This window comes from Synchiropus splendidus, chromosome 2, assembly GCF_027744825.2.
Source record: "Synchiropus splendidus isolate RoL2022-P1 chromosome 2, RoL_Sspl_1.0, whole genome shotgun sequence".
NCBI classification, from domain to species: domain Eukaryota; kingdom Metazoa; phylum Chordata; class Actinopteri; order Syngnathiformes; family Callionymidae; genus Synchiropus; species Synchiropus splendidus.
In genome coordinates, this window is record NC_071335.1 from 20,886,283 (window position 1) to 20,903,323 (window position 17,041).

A 17,041-nucleotide genomic window follows, 5' to 3' on the forward strand; every position below is an offset into this window, starting at 1 on the left:
TATATTCCCATCCAGTTTACAGAACTCTCTGAGTTACTCTTATAGCTTGTCATTAGACACTGTTCATGCTTAGTGATCATCGTTGGTCACTATATCAACAGCCGCTTGAGTCAACCATTACTTTTAAGCTCTCACCTAAAGGTGTGTTGTGGGCGTGATTCCCCCCCCCCAACCATGAGTTTGGCTGTGTGGGAATGATGGTACCAGATCAGGTCCCACAAGTCCTCGGTTTGTTTCATGTGTAAATACACTTGGTCATATGAGTATTTCCGCCAGCGTCTTTGATGGATGTGATCCAGGCCCCTGGTGAACAAACGCTGTTTGTTGTTGTTTATAAACAAATTAAGAATGATATTCTGTACGTACATTGAGAAACATATTAGCGTCACCTTCTTCTGCCGCTTATCCGGGGTCAGGTCGCAGAGGCAGCATTCGGAGCAGGGAAGCCCAAACTTCCCGATCCGCACAAACCTCCTCCTGCTCGATCCCGAGGCGTTCCCAGGCCAGACCGGAGACATCATCTCTCCAGCGAGTCCTGGGTCTTCCCCGGGGTCTCCTCCCGGTAGGACATGCCCGGAACACCTCCCCAGGGAGGCGTCCAGGGGGCATCCGGATCTGAGAAACATATCAGTGAGCCTTTATTGAAGTGGATACCTCCATAGAAATACATCCTAATGATCGAATCAGACCTGGTAAGAACTCGCCAAATGCCACTGAGGAGTCAAGTGTTGAGTGAAATATTATTTTTACTTAGTTTGCACAGTTCTTTTGGTGTTTGAGGGTCCTCTAACTACTATGTTGTTTCCAACATTTGAAGAGTTTATTTAGTTTCAACACAAATACAGAAAGAGGACTCGACATATCCTGTGGACTTTCAATATTTAATACATTTTAAAGACGCACACATATGTCTGTTTTATATGTTATCGCACTGGGGCTAATTTTATAGGCTTCGTCGTGTTCCAGACTGTTTTTTTCTTTGGCAGGAAAGGGAACAAGTCGTCTCATTTTATTGTACATGTTGCCGACCCGTGACCTATAGGAACAAGCGCCAGTGGCTCGCGTCCTGCCTCCTCTCCTGGTTCGCTGAGTTCCCTGCCACTCAAAGGGCTCTAGTCCCGCCTCGCATCGAGCCCGCTCCACTCCCTGCAGCTCATCTGTTCCCTGTGGCCACCTTCCTCTCGCGGGGACCCACGTCGTTTTCGGGTCAGCTAGTTGCTCTGAAACTTTTCATTTTTTAAGGGACATCACAGGGGACGTGGGGGACTTTTCGAGCACAAATCTTCTGTCCCCTCTGCGGAGCTCACCTGGCCAAGGTAAGAAGTCAAGTGCGTCTGTGCCTGACGCCATGCGCAGCGGACAGCGACGCGTCCTTCACAGTTTGCAATATATGGACCACTAACGGTCTGATTTGTTCAGAATATAGAGTCGAACTAGTTCGTCTAGTTGGGCTGTTTCTTCATCAATACTCCAGAGACCAACCGCTGTGTCAGGTGTCAGTGGTGCGTTCAGGTCCGCTGTGACTTCATCAAAAACCTCAACACACAGTTGGTTTATTCTCTGTCGGCTTTTCTTTCGTCGAATAACCGCGCGTTTTCAATGTATCACGAAGTGGCGCGGTGCTATCCATGCCTCCATTCATAAACTCACCATCGTCTCAGACCGGGTTAAAGTTCACCCCCAAACCGTTTTGTTGTCTTCAAACAAAATATCACCTTCTTATTCTTATACACGAGTAGAATACAAATATTTTACCCCAAACTGATTCTACTGTGTGTGAAAGATGAGCCATTTCTGTTCGCCTGAAACGCCATGTACATAAATCTGACTTTTATGACTTTTTAATCTTTGACCACTGGGTCGAGAGCAAGTTTGTGTCCTGTTTCTATTTCTGGTGTTGTTTCTTGTTTTGTTTTCTGCACTTGAACTACGCTAATAGAAGTTTTTTTATTGTTAAGGAAAAAAATACACTTTTGCACATGTGAAGATTTTCTTGTCATATTTATCTTCAGGGTAGTGTTACACCTGGGGACCAATATTAAAGTGAAATCTGAGACAGTACAATATTTGGCAAGTTAGGAGGACGGCGAGGTAATATTTGATTTATTCTGGATTTAAAAAATCAATGAATACACACTTGTTAACAATGTAGTATATTGCTTTTTTCATTGGCAAGGCACCTTATTATTGTATTACAGTGTAATCCAAACAGTCCAGAGCATAATCCGATATTGATCCTTGCCATCAGAAAATATCCAAACCTGCCTTGCACCTGTCATGAACTGCACGCGACTCTTAAGCAACGCGAAGTTTCACTTTTTCAACGTGTTTGTTTTTCTTATCAATATTTAGAAAATTGTCGATTGCGAACCAAGACCTTTGTTTGAAACATGAACACAGAGGTCTGTTATTTGCACGTCTGCAGTTTAATCATTTCTCAACAGCCAAGAATTCCGTTTCTTAAGAAATGAGCCGTAAAACAAACTCACTCTCAGAAGGCTGCCGCTCAACATGGAGTGATGCAATATTAAACAATTTTGGATTCGTGTTTTATGTATTTATATTGAACCCAATATTTTTGATCTTATTTTACACTGTTATAATCCAGATTATTGACTCCACTGAAAATGGACGATTTTACTCACCAGCTGAGTTGAGAGTAACCAGACCCCATTGTTAGTAATTTAAGTCATGACGCATCTAAGTCCGGAGACAGTGCTGAGTTACTGTGGTTACCATCAACATTCTGGGCGGAGATGTATTTGCGATCATCTGGACAATGGAGCAGAGTGGCGTCCACCTTGGGCTATCAGCCAGGAGCCAGCTGTTTTAGGACAGACAGGTGGTCAGCACAGCATCTGATCTTGTCGGATGGTATCAGTGGGAGGTCAAGTGACCCAATATGGGTCAGGCCATATGATAGACTGGGGCGTTACCACAGCAACGGTAAGCTAAGTGAATGGGAATTTTACACGTTTGTCTGTAAATGGGGAAAAAAACTCATCTGGAATGTGAACCACAAGTTCCCTCATCTAGAGCTGAGCCCCTAAACTCAGAGAGTCAGTTCAGGAGGTTTGGGTACAACTGAGGCCTGGATACCTTGGTCGACTACTCCGCAACTTTCAGTTGCGATGACAGAAAAACAACTGATCTATTGAAGCTTTCTTAAAGCTAAAACCAGATTAAAGAATTTACGCATTTTCTCATCAAATATTCAGCGAAACTTGCCTGTGAGTTGTCATGGTTTGGCTCACCCGTGACCACTGAGGACACTCGTAACACCATGAAAACTGTTCAACTAGGGTGGAGGAAGCTGTGAGGTGACAGCGGCTGTCAGCGGTGACCTTCCCTGTGATGTCATCACCTTGGAGACCCCTCCTCACACAGACACAGGAAGCAATGCTCTGGCGTGTCTTGAGAGCTAAAAGGATTTTCCTGCAATTCTGCCCCCAAGTAGGCGTTTAACTCAGTTTTCTCATTTGTTTTCAACAAATGAACATATGCATTTCATATACGCCTTTGTTCCTCACAACCTTTGAATCTTTTTATATCCTTTTATATGACTATAAATCGCAACCCATTAAGCAGGCAGTATAGATGTCGAGCTTGCCCTTGTCCCCGATCACATGTTCCGCCGATGGTCAGCACATTCCCCCAAGAGTCACGCCCTGATAGAAGAGTGCTCAGGTTAGTCATTGTGTGGAGAGTATGGATAACAAGGCTCAAACAGGTCTCCTGTGTTAATGATTAATCCCAGTTAGAGTGCAGGCTTATTGGACTCGGGCTGTGGCACGGTGGCATGATAAGGCCTCTTTGTCAGACGTTTGTGAATAGAGGCTGGAGGTTTTGAATGACGTCCGTGCAACCCACGTCATGTCAGGGATGGCAGGACAGTGTGGGAGACATGGGGGAGTGTTGAAATGCGACGAAAGAAAGGAACAATGTCGATTAATAAAGATGAATAGTACTAAATATCCCTCGGCCGCGAGGAAGCAGGCGGCAAAGAGCCGATAGAGTAAGACCTTGCAAAGTCAGTCCAGTGTTTTTTATTTCCTGTCCTTTCTTTGCCAGTTAGAAGCAGCTATGTTTAATAGAAATGTACACCCATAAGCTTCCACAACCCATAATGACAACTTCCTGTTTTCAGAAAAACTTCCTAAGAACTGACTTGTGAACTCACGTGTCTTGTAACATAACTGAGTAGAAGCGAATGGCAGGCCGCTGGCTTCCTCCCACCCGACAGAGAGTTTCTGAAACACTTGTAAACGTGTCTTAAATCTTTTCGTTTCAGCCATGCGACCCTCGACACTGCTGCCTCTTCTTGGGCTACTGACCTGGACCCCCGGCGTGTCGTGGGCCGCTAAAGTCATCGTCGTCCCCCCCATTATGTTTGAATCCCACCTCTATATCTTCAAGACTTTGGCCACAGCTCTGCACCAGGAGGGCCACGACACCCATTTCCTAGTATCCGAGGGCCGCGACGTGCCATCGTCTCCGCACTACACTCTACAGCGATACCCAGGGATCTTTAACAGCACCACCGCTGACAACTTCCTCCAGTCAAAAGTCAGCAACATCTTCTCAGGACGCCTGACGTTTTTGGAACTCTTTGACATTCTTGACCATTACTCTCAGAACTGCGACGCTGTGGTCGGCAGCACTGAGGTCATGACGCGCCTCAAGGAAGCCAAGTTCGACCTCTTGTTAGTAGACCCCAATGAAATGTGCGGCTTTGTGATTGCCCACATCCTGGGTGTCAAATATGCCGTCTTCAGCACAGGTCTGTGGTACCCTGCTGAGGTCGGGGCCCCTGCGCCGCTGTCCTACGTTCCCGAGTTCAACTCCTTGCTCACAGACCGCATGTCTTTGTTCCAGAGGATCACAAACACAGCCGTTTACCTGGTGCAGCGCTTTGGAGTGCATTATATTGCGTTGCCCAAATATGACCGGATTATGAAAAAGTATGGAGTGACGCCTCAAGTGGCCATGGCTGACCTGGTACAGGGCAGTCGGATGTGGATGCTTTGCACGGACATGGCTCTGGAGTTCCCCCGGCCCACACTTCCGCATGTAGTCTACATCGGAGGGATCCTCACCAAACCGCCCAACCCACTGCCCAAGGTCAGTACGGGAACATCTCAGAGCCCAAGCCACGTTGGGCAAGAAAAGTCACCTAGTTTTTTTATTTTTTTATTTACTGTTTTGTTCTTATTTTGATGAACTCAATTCCGAATGGGAGCAAAGTTCAAAATAATAAAGCAGAGAGGTGGTCAAGAGGCAACGAAAAACAAAATATCTTGCAATTAAGTATATTAATACATGGAAAAATATAAAATGAATTATTTGATAGTATATTATAGTATAGGCTCAAAATATTTTATATTTACTTCTTGTATTTCCTCAGTTTATAAAGGTACTCACAAAAAAGCGGAATGAAAAAAAGAAAAAAATGATCCAAAACAAACAACTTCAATAACTTGTATGTTGCGTTTTGAGTTATGGCTGGTTAAAAAGTCAAAAACAAACTAGCAAAGTTTCATTTTTACCTCACGGGGTCCCTGGCTCTCGTCTGGTGTTTAACCTGGAACCTGTACTTGATAGTCTTAATAGTAATAAGTGGCAGAGGAGGTTGGAGTGTGACATGGTAAATTTACATCAGGGCCATTTGTAGTGACATCATTGAACGGATGTTGCTGTCTTAAAGGAGTCATGTTCAGCTGTAAAAAAGGGTGCACAAGCGTTTATAAAAGCCCCAAGTGTATTCGTCATCTTCTTAAATACCCACCAATAATACAGAAAAAAAGTTTTTATTTATTTTTAACTGTTACTACACTGTAATTACCTGGTTCATGGACATTCAGTGATGCGCATTCTTATTCAATTCTAACTTAATGTTCAATCGGACAGTAGTACAGTGTGCAGGCTAAGCTGTGCAAATGATTATTTGTCGCAGATTTAGAGAGACATATTACATTTATTACATTACATGTAGAAAGATTATCTTTCGATCCTATGTTGCTGGTTCAGCGTGTAATTACAGTGAAAATTCATCTTTAAAAATGGTGAAGCGACATGAATTTAGTTTTTCATGATGTGGAAAAGTCTCAAGTGAAACATTACTTTCACCAAATTGACGCATTCACCACCAAAATCATGACAGAGACAATTGTGTGTCTTCACTGTGAAATGATTCTAGTCAGTGGAAGCATTTGTAATAAAAATAAATGGACAAATGTATGATGGAGCACTAGAGCCACATAAAGAAGAAGAAAAAAATGAATTTACTACGCGATTAATCTTGTAATATTGTGACCGTAATACATGCTTTACAAATGCATATGTATTGCTGAAAAACGGCCCAATATTTTGAGCCAGGAGTGTAGTTTTTCAAAAACACTGCAGGCCTGTCAGAAGATGGAGTTGCGCAGCGAAACACTTGTTCTTTGTTCACGGGGCTACAACTCTGAAATGTTGCTAATGGAGGATTTACACGACACAAAAGGTGTCAAATTGTTCAATGGAGCAGAAGCCTTTAGGGTCAAGATTGGATGGTGATAACTCTCAGTCGCGCTCTTGGACAGCCAGAGCCTTGACTGTTGGCGTGTACAGCGGGTGGATTTGGAATGTTTCCTCGGCCAATAGGGAGCATTGTACGATGTGGAGGGAGTTAGAATGGAAGCGGAGAGAGAACAAGGACATTGTTCTCCGCAGAGCGCCGGGGACACTGAGACGCTCTTCATGGGGTCACTGAGGCAGACTTGTAGTGACAGTAGGGTCCAGCAGCTCGGACACTGAGGCCAGTGTGTCTCTGAGGCTGCTCCGTGCCAGGGCCAGCCTCGGCAGCCACAGCTGGACCACTGACCTCCCCCTCCCACCCACACCTTTGTCTGCTGTTTGGATCATGCCTGCTTCCAAATCTCTCCGACCCCACTGTCTCTTTAGACTCAAGTTCATGTCGACGCTAAAACTCTGTCAGCTCTGAATTCACAGTGACAATAAAATAGCAATATTAATAACAATAGATAAAAAAGTATTTCAGTTAGTGCTGTCAATAGATTACAATTTTTAACCTCAGGCTGAGTAAACAAATGGAAAATTATTCCCACACTTTGTATGTGTTCGAAATGTAGAATTTTCAACACAATAATTAATAAATAAATTAATTCCTCGTACAACATTTGTTTACTAGCAACAACCCAACATAAGAGATACTGTCAAGAAGATTCATAACTATATAATATAATATAATATAATATAATATAATATAATATAATATAATATAATATAATATAATATAATATAATATAATATAATATATTATATTATATTATATTATATTATATTATATTATATTATATTATATTATATTATATTATATAGCAGCCAATGACACAAAGACACTGACACATATCAAAGACATTAGGTCTTTCAAAACTGGGAAATTATATATACATTTTTGTGATATTGATTTTAAATGTAAGAAAGTGCCCACTTACAACTGCCTGCTGTACATTGACAGTTATTGAAATCCTGAGTTCAGATGCTCCTGAGCCAGAGTCAAGATCGTGGTGCTCCGGTCACACAAAGAGAGCGGTCTGTGCCGTTGTTTAGTCCGAGCGCCAACATAGTTGCGGCAAATCTTTGAAAAAAATGCGTTTTATTCACAACCCAAGTCAAGCTCTTTCACTGACATTTCAGGCGAATGATAGAAATAGAACAAGCTGAAGGTCTTTTTCCGCAAGGTTCAAGAAAGCTCATGTTTTTTGCCCCGCAGGATTTCGAAGCCTGGGTCAATGACACAGCAGAACATGGCTTCATTGTCGTCTCGTTCGGAGCCGGCGTGAAGTATCTCTCCCACGACATCGCGCATAAGCTCGCCGGGGCTTTCGCCAGGCTTCCCCAAAGGGTCATATGGAGGTAACTTTCACTCAGCGTGTCGACAAACATTCGTAATGTTTGCTGGGAAACTGAACTGTGCTCTGTCATTCTGATGTGCTGGATTTCCCACTGGTGTTTATTTCCATCCCGGTCACTGGACTTTTGGACCCACTCACTCTTCCCGGATGGTTATTTGAAGACCGTATACCTTCTGTTTTATTGCCTGGCTAAATACACAACACTATCTCTTCATACTTAAACAACCATTCTCAGGTCACTCAAGCTCTTCTCAAGTCAAGCGACACAGAAAACAACCACATGCGTCTGGGGGGACTTGAATTGACAATATGTAGCCTGAGAGCGAGAATATATCATTAACTTGTCCATAAAACCTCACCTTTCATTTGTCAATAATTGTACTGGACGTGACATCTTCATCTGCCCCGTGACACCTTTGAACAATCTTTGAAAATGGAATGTTTTCAATGAATGAATGACAGGAATATCTCTGCTGACTGAGGGCACTGAGGGAAGGTTCGACACGTAGACACCATCTACATCAGCGATTTCCTGGCTGAAATCCAACTTTAGTCGTAACATGCACTGTTCTCCCTCCTGCCATCCGGCAGACGGTTCCGTAGCATCCGATGCAGAACCAGCAGATTCAGAAATAGTTTCGTTCCTGGTGCTGTCAGGTTGCTGAGCGTCGCAGCTGCAGTACTGTTTATTTGTTTATATTTAGTATATATATGTTATTATTATTTATTTATTTGTTATTATTTTTATTTATTTTAATTTTTTTGTTAGTATTTATCTAATATTTATTTATTTTAAGTCTAAGTCTAACATAATGCCATAATGTTTTTTTTCCACATATTATATTATATTATATTATATTATATTATATTATATTATATTATATTATATTATATTATATTATATTATATTATAGCAGCCAATAACAACAAAGGCACTGACACATATCAAAGACATTAGAGACACACACCAAACATCAAAGGTGCCCACTTATAATGTAACAACTAAACTGTAGATCCTCAATGAGGTTTTTCAAAACTGAGAAATTATATATACTTACATATTATATATTATATATACTGCTGTTTTGAGTGTTCCGAGTGCACGACATGTCATCAAAGGGGCACTTTTCTGCAGTGCCCCAAGTTTTGCTGGGAAAACGCCCCATAAATTCACGAAGCGCTCTTCTCCTGCTTCCAACAATTGCCAATAATTATGAAATCATTTTCAGCAGCTGCCACTGGCGGTGACATCATCATGGTCTGTCCTTCCCAGTTCCTTTTTGGGGGAGCTCTGCGAGAGAGAAGCCGCTTTGTGCTCTGTAACAAGCAGAAGTGCGACTGTCAAGCGCAGCGTGTCGGATTCAAAACGTAGGATGATAAAAATGTCCTCAATATCAGAGGGGAAATTCGTAATATCAGGAAGTGACAGTGAATACGGGAGCACTCATAATAAACGCGCTTCTGAACTGAAACGTTTCACCAGTGAAGGGGTTGTGTGCTTGATCTAGGAATATAAAGCATCAGCCTGACATGAGCAAAAAGGATCCAAGGACTCTGAAGCAAGATGTATTTTCACATAAATAAACAAACTATGTTATGTCTGTTGACAGCAGCAGTGTTGTTGGGATTTTATCATTGGAGTTTCCTCTTTCTGTCGGTGGTCTGCAAAACAAGGATTAGTCACTTGGCATCTGTTTTCATTCAGTAGGAAGGACAAAGTTGTTTCTTTACCCGGCAGTCAGTGTTAGAACATTGAGTTTTTGACATCTCAGGGAGCTGGGTTTAGTTGCACATGAGTTCCTCCCTTGTAAATCATTACTGACTGTACTCGGCCGAGGTTATTAAGAAGCGCCAGGTCGAAACCGAACCATATTCTCGGTCAAGCCTCTGAGCCTCATGACCAATACTCATCGGCGAAAATGTTCACGATCAGGGCAACGACCAAAATGTCAGTAATTCAAATTCACCTTTGACTTTAGGCAATATGAAAGCAGCATTGTTACAGCTCACAAAAAGTGCAAGGATGCACCATGACAGTAGATAAAAGATGAACTGATAAGAGGATTCATAAGATGCAACGTGTGAAGCAAAGAAGCTGGATCACCTTTAGCAGGAACACTGGCACCGGATGTTATCGCACGGACATTTGTAACACAGTACTGAAATGACCCCTTTTTCAAGCCCACGACAGTCATCGGTACTGGTGTACTGCAACAGGCCGAGTCCGGTGGTGTACTGCTGTAGACATACGGACACACCCGGCTAAAAACACGCCAACAATCTGTGATCGCAACAGTGTGACACAGAAAACCAAAGTGACATTTGAAAGCTCTGTTAACTCGTGATGGGCAGGTGAGGTATCATGAAACAGTGTTGTAGGGTTGATGAAACAGTGTCCTGGTGGCCTCTGAAAATCAGGACACTGTTTCACGAAACCTCATCGACCCTTCAATACTGTTAATGTTTATCCTCCCACAGCCGTGTGCTTGTTGCTGTCACTGACATAAATAACTTGAACGTGTCTATATCAGCAAAAAAATGTTCTCCATGTGTAAAGTTTAGCGCCTATTTTGCAGTCCACCTGCCAGTGGTTAGTTAGTCTCCATGGAGCTTTCATGTCTGGCGTTAGACTTTTATTACATTGATGCATGGAACTGATGACTGCGTAACTTTTTTCCCTTTGTTTTTTTTTTTTTTTGTTGTGTCATTGTGTGAGAAACGTAGCCCGTATTTTTTTTTACTGACCAAATGCTGGTTGTCACCATTTTCTAAAACATCTTCAAAAGCCCTTCACATTCTTTTCTTCTTCTTCTTTCTTCGTCAAGCGAACTGCGAAGGGTATCTACGAAGAACATCCATTATTTATGCTCAGGTTTTTGTTGGAAGTGATGAGCAAGGACAGGGTTAGAAACGCGTACATCATACATTTCGTGTAGGAGAGCTTAGGAGGCCAGTGCTGGGTAAATGGATGGTGTAAAGAAAGACATGAAGAGAGGTATGACCAGGGAGGATGCACACGATAGGTTAAGGTTGAGGAGGAAGACCTGTAGTTCCTCTCTGTTGAATCAATAAATGTGTATTCGAGCCATTGCTGAACAAAAATGTAAAAACATCGGCATCGAACATGAGTCACGGTCCATGGTCCATCAAGCTGCCTTCATCCTGGTCTGCATGTGGACTGAATTGACCATTAGCAATCATTAATGACAATATCTTTCCTCCCTCAGGTTCTCAGGAGAGCCGCCCAGTAACCTTGGAAACAACACCAAGCTCGTGGACTGGATGCCTCAGAATGACCTGTTAGGTGAGTGTCACTACCTCACTACCTACTGTGTTACCACCTGCCTCGACAAGTACGAGACAGCGGATGCAAATACATAAATAATGTTATTGACACACATTGCTAACAAAATGTTGCAAATTCTGAGCATTTTTCTTTTGTGCCACAGAATAGTTGCTACATTAAATGGTGTCATTTTTATTTTTATTTATTTTTATGAAGTTTTATCTAATGTTGACTGCACTTTTTGTGAACTTAAAGCAGCTGTAGGCAGGATTGAAAATATCTGCTTTTGGCGGCGCCACATGTAAATAAATGAGTGTAATTGCAGGCTGTCGTATAGCTGGGACTCCAGTCCCGCCCCCCATCGCCCCACGTGACGAAACAGCGAAAAATATAATCACAGATGGCAATATACACAACACTGTCCAGCTTATACTTACAAAGGCAACTTCTAGAAGCATCTATCACTGCGGAGACGGGAACGGTTTTACATGAGAGTTCCACGAGCCACGGACATCCGTCGTTGTTTCTTACGGGATTCTTCCGTGATAACCTGCTGAAAACATCATCGGCTCTCATCTGTTTACAGCGCTGTAGAATAATGAAGACGAAGGAGCAGCGTTTTTCCTCTGGCTTCATTACTTCATTAGGCAGCAGAAGCAGAAGAAAATCCTTTGGTAGCTCTCAGTTCTCTCCAGGCTGTGAATGCACCTCCTATATTGACTCTTGTCAGAGATCTTACTCTGTTGGTTTCACACTTTCTCTTCTTGGACTCCTCACTACGAACTCTTGCTTCTGCCATGGTGTAAACTGAACTGAGCTCGCTGCCGAGGTAGCCCGGCCCCTTTGCCGTAAAGTATTGCGGTGGGGGTGGAGTTGGGGCTGTGACGCCACTCTCACATCGCACCTCTAGCTACCCGCCAGGGGAAAGTTACATACTCCAAAGGAGCGTTTGACAGACAGATGGAGAGTCTGACTCCGGGACTTTGCACTGCTCAAAATGAAACCTGTCATCTCAGGAAATCTGAAAATAATCTATTTAAGTCCAAATACTACACGTTGTTACTTTAAAAGTAGAGTGCTGTAGTTTCAAGTTTCCACATGGATGACTGGAGTTTTTGCTCCACACAGATCTGATGGTTTGACTCAGTGACCAATATTTATTTTTCTGCGTCAGTGTGATGCATGTCCGCCGATCTCAGCTATAAAATGATGTCAGGCAAACTCTTCAGTGGAGTAACTGGTGTGTGTCAATAATCCACGGCGAGTGGATGGATGATCCTTTCTCATTGTGACTCCCCTTTCACTGAGGTAACCTTCTCTCTCCAAGGTCACGTCAACACCAGGGCTTTCCTTAGCCACGGTGGTCTGAACAGCATCTATGAAGCCATGTATCACGGGGTGCCGGTGGTCGGGGTCCCCCTCTTCGGTGACCACTATGACACCATGACCCGCGTCGCAGCCAAAGGGATGGGAATAATGCTTCACTGGAAGACCATGACTGAGGACGACCTCTACACTGCTCTCACCTCTGTGATTAAAGACTCCAGGTACAACATATGGAAATGAATGACAGTGACGGTCGAGGCCTCCACTCGACGCTCGTCTTGTCAGGGATGGACGAGTTGGAACCTTATGCTTCATTCAAATCTAGTGCAAATATGGGCCACGGTTGACAACGCTCCTCTGGAAGATTTGACTGTACTTATGCACTACATCATGGATGTGTGTTTTTATGGAGCAGGGGTTTGAACATGAGGGCGTTTGAGCTGTCACCTTCTCTTCAGGGTGAATCCAGAGTTTGGTGTGTCTCGCCATGGTTGACACATGCAGTGGCAGTGTGTATCTGTTAAAGGAGACTCTGTTATTGCCTTGTGTTACTGATCGTGTTGCTGATGCGGCTTCAGGAACAAAACTGTTCAGCAGTTTCTTGGTGCTCGGTGCTCTGAGGGTTGGGTTGGAGTTGCCTACCTTGATGTAACCATGCCATTTCCCTGAGTCCCAGAGGAAGGGCAGTCGAGTTCAGGTGATCCTCTCTGCAGCTCCCACAGTCGACTGAAAGACACGGGCAACGTGTTGCGCCAAGCAACATCGCTGCATTTAAACAATCCAGGGTGTAGTAACTACAAACCCAGACCACAGTGAATGGAGAACAAACCACCAGTATGTGAAAGCATTTCACTTCTTTATTCCAAAAATAAAAAATGACGATTGCTCCTTCTATGGGAAAAAAATGAATGTTTTTGTCCTTCAGACTTATGCACTTATGTATCATGTATTCAGTTCGGTCTGGGTCTCACTTTCCCCGTTGGTCGTGGTCTCAAAGTTGGTTGTGGAGATTAGGTGCCGAAAGAGTGCAATTCAGTCGTCCAGTAAGACATCAGCTCCGGCCTTTTAAAAGATTGATCTGAAATTAAAATGTTTTTTTCATAATTAATAATTTTTTTCAATATTTTATGTATATTTTTTATTCACTTTAAGAGTCAAAAATATGGTTAAAATGACACCCTAATAATAACACCCTAATAGTTATCAATGATATGTTTAGAACTTGTGCTCTGTGGTTAGTGCTCTGACACGAGGGCCGCATGTTTACAGGCAGCGGACCACATGAGGCCCACGACCCACAACCTGCCAAACCCTGGCCTAAAGGGTTGAAATTTGTAACGGGTCAAAGAGGTTTCTTAACACAGTATTGAAGGGTCGATGAGGTTTCATGAAACAGTGTCCTGATTTTCAGAGGCCACCAGATGGCACTGTCTACCTCAGTGAAACTTCACATCATTTCTAAACCTAGAGCGCCATCTAGTGGCCTATGAAAATTAGAACACTGTTTCATTGAGCCTGCAATAGTGTTTCACGATACCGCATCGATTCATTACTCCAGACCACTAAAAAGTGAAGGCTAAATCTGTGCCTCCTTCTGTTGTAGGTACCGCCAGCAAGCCACACTTCTCTCCAACATTCACAAAGACCAGCCGGGCCACCCGGTCACCCGGGCCGTCTACTGGATCAGCTACCTCCTCCGTCACAATGGTGCCAATCACCTTCGCTCTGCTGTATATGAGGTGTCGCCCTACCAGTACTTCCTGCTGGATGTGGTGGTCACCGTCGGGGCGCTCGTCGCTGTGACGCTCTTCTCCCTCAGACATTTGTCACGACTGTTGAGGGCGAAGTTGAGCGAGAAGCGCGTGGAGAACGGCACAAGCCGGGATGAGGGTAGCATAATCAACGGACATTGCCATCGCGAGAGCTTGGTCAATGGAGACCACAAGCGCAACGGCTCCTTAAAAAGCGAGAAGAAGATCAACTGATCCGCCAAGACACCCGCAAACAGGATAGGGAAGCGTAATGGATGCTCCGGGGCGTATTTAACGGACACTCTAACAGCACATGGAATACCAAAATATGAAGGCCAACCTCGTATCTTTAGGAGGCAAATCAACACCAGAATGAAGTACAACACACCGCTACACAAGATGAATTGTACATAGGAGCAAATCTATTTATTTCTGTATAAATGGACCTGTATGTGTCTTATTTTAATTTATTTGACAGGTAGCTGTTCTGGTTGTGTTGTGGTGGATTTGCACTCCCGCTGAGCTACCATCCGCACGCCTTATTTCCAAAAACAGGCTTCTATCATTTCATCAGTAGAACCGCAGTATTTGCAGTCATTTTACCATTGTTTTGACACTTCCCTTTTCACCGTGCTGTGCAGTAGAACAAACAGAACATCCAGTCCAATCTATTTTTTCAGTTTTATTTTATATGACCTTTCTTTTTGTTTATGACTGAGAACTTTGCAGGAGAAGACAGTAACATATATATATATATATATATATATATATATATATATATATATATATATATATATACATACAGGTAGAGGTTCAGAAAGAGCATGTCAGCTTTCATGCACACACAGCATGTTTGTGCAGGTTGTTGGTTGTGATTGTGTTGCTAAGCAGTGCGTCAACAGGAATCACAGTATTAGATTAATCATTAGCTTTTTCTTTTGAAATACTTCTCATTCATTCTTTTCCGTGGAAACAGGAACAAACCAAGCCCTACCTTTTAAAACTGAAAGGTTATGAAGAATGGATGAACGCGTGGAACGCACCGTTTCCCTTTAAAAAAAAAACACATTTTTATTGATATTCACCTGTTAAAGTCAGTGGAAAGTATAACCAAAGTAAAACGTTCAGCAATGCGTGTTTTTAACTGTGTATGAAGTGTATCTTTTTCACGTTAATCGGGAAAAGGCAGGAAGGTGAATGAGATAAAGGAAATGGTCACAACCAACTTTCACAACAGCCAAAAATATCTGTCCTCGAAACCCAATATTTAGATTGAAGTACAGGTGAATTATTGACGGATGTTGCTGGCAGACATTTCAGACCGAACATCTTGTTGTGTTACCAGACCAGACCACCATGGTTTTCTTCTTTTATTTTCTTCTCAAAGCTGTCTAAATCCCCTTATTTCTTTTTATTTCCGTTGTCATGCTCTCCACCAAACATGGGTAACTTTGTTCTTTTCCTCTCTCTGTGAGCTGCGATGTCACCGGTGCCGCCGGAACCCGACCCGGAACGCTCATACTTGAATTATCAGTTTGGGTTTCAGAGCCAGCAGGTGCAACATTATGCTATGAACAGAGTCCGGAACGGTCAACGTAATATAACATTTTTATTATCAATATTTCAGTATTAATGTTATAACCAGCGGCGTTTAATATTCATGTCTTTCAAACCTTTTATTGTACTTTCTTGTTTTGATCTGCTTAAATGTCTTTGTACTCAATCTAATATTCATTGTTTATTCCCCTTTAATACGTTTTTTTTGTTTCATTCTTTGTCGTTTTTGAAATGTCCCTAGACGTTTCACTGGCTCCTTTTGGTTCTGTTTTTGTCTGTCACGTGTGTCCACATTGTAAATACTAAATGTAAACACTAATGGTGAATAAATTTACATCTTTGTTTGCAGAAATAAGTGTTGACTTTGCATGGACTTTGGATTGAGAGGTTACACACTTATGCTTTTCACCACTCCACAAACACCCTTTTGCTCCTTTGAGTCATGTTGGTGAAGTCACTGCTTACGTATTGTCCTGACGGCACCTAAAGTCCAGGACCACTGTGCTCATATCTTGGAAGTTCGAGACAAACAGACTTCGACCCCCGGCCTGAGTCCGTTCTGCAAACTACCCCTTAATGTCATGATGATGTTTAACCTTCAAGTTTGCTGGAATCAGCTAAGTTTTCACAAGTGTTGTTTTGTTGTCAATAAAAAAAAAGAATTATCAGTTATTTAAAATAGTCATTGTTCAGCCAATTTGGTAACATCACACATTTGTAGTATTATATTATATATTGTAGTAATATATTCGTATATTGTAGTATTAAAAGCTCACAAATTTGAAGTGTCAAAATATAATGGAAAAAATAAAATAAAATAAAAAACGAAACGAGCGAAGTCGCATAGTATTGCGTCATCATCAGGTGCTGAAGGTGCACATTTTGCAAGTCCAATTCATTTTGACTTGTTCAAGAGGTCAGCTCCCTTCTTAAACCTGTGATGTGGAACCTGTGGAAGCTCTCATTTTGAATGATTTTATTCTAAAAGGCATTTGCTATACTTGCCGAACCCAATAGATGGCGCACTCTTGTCTGTTTTTACGAGGTTTGAAGCTTGTAGAGTTTGATTTCAATTGTATCACGTCGAAAATTTGCGTCTACTATTCATTATTCATATATATATATATATATATATATATATATATATATATATATATATATATATATATATATATATATATATATATATTTTGTTGTCAAAAATG

At 42.3% G+C, this 17,041-nt stretch overlaps 1 protein-coding gene across 1 annotated transcript; it reads left to right on the forward strand.

Moving 5' to 3' along the window:
* Nucleotides 1–1,160: 1,160 nt before the first annotated feature.
* Nucleotides 1,161–16,178, forward strand: ugt8 (UDP glycosyltransferase 8). The gene is made up of 6 exons (XM_053856431.1): nucleotides 1,161–1,316; nucleotides 4,292–5,121; nucleotides 7,775–7,917; nucleotides 11,144–11,220; nucleotides 12,530–12,749; nucleotides 14,132–16,178. Exons 2-6 carry the CDS (start codon nucleotides 4,294–4,296, stop codon nucleotides 14,511–14,513), a joined length of 1,650 nt encoding a protein of 549 aa, XP_053712406.1. The 5' UTR covers nucleotides 1,161–1,316; nucleotides 4,292–4,293; the 3' UTR covers nucleotides 14,514–16,178.
* The last annotated feature ends 863 nt before the right edge of the window (nucleotides 16,179–17,041 follow it).

Bases quoted from the DNA above. Each gene is read 5' to 3' on its own strand.
- ugt8 (XM_053856431.1), top strand. From the start codon at position 4,294: ATGCGACCCTCGACACTGCTGCCTCTTCTTGGGCTACTGACCTGGACC. The intron at 5,122-7,774 runs GTCAGTACGGGA...TTTGCCCCGCAG, and splicing joins CGCCCAACCCACTGCCCAAG to GATTTCGAAGCCTGGGTCAA. The intron at 7,918-11,143 runs GTAACTTTCACT...TTCCTCCCTCAG, and splicing joins CCCCAAAGGGTCATATGGAG to GTTCTCAGGAGAGCCGCCCA.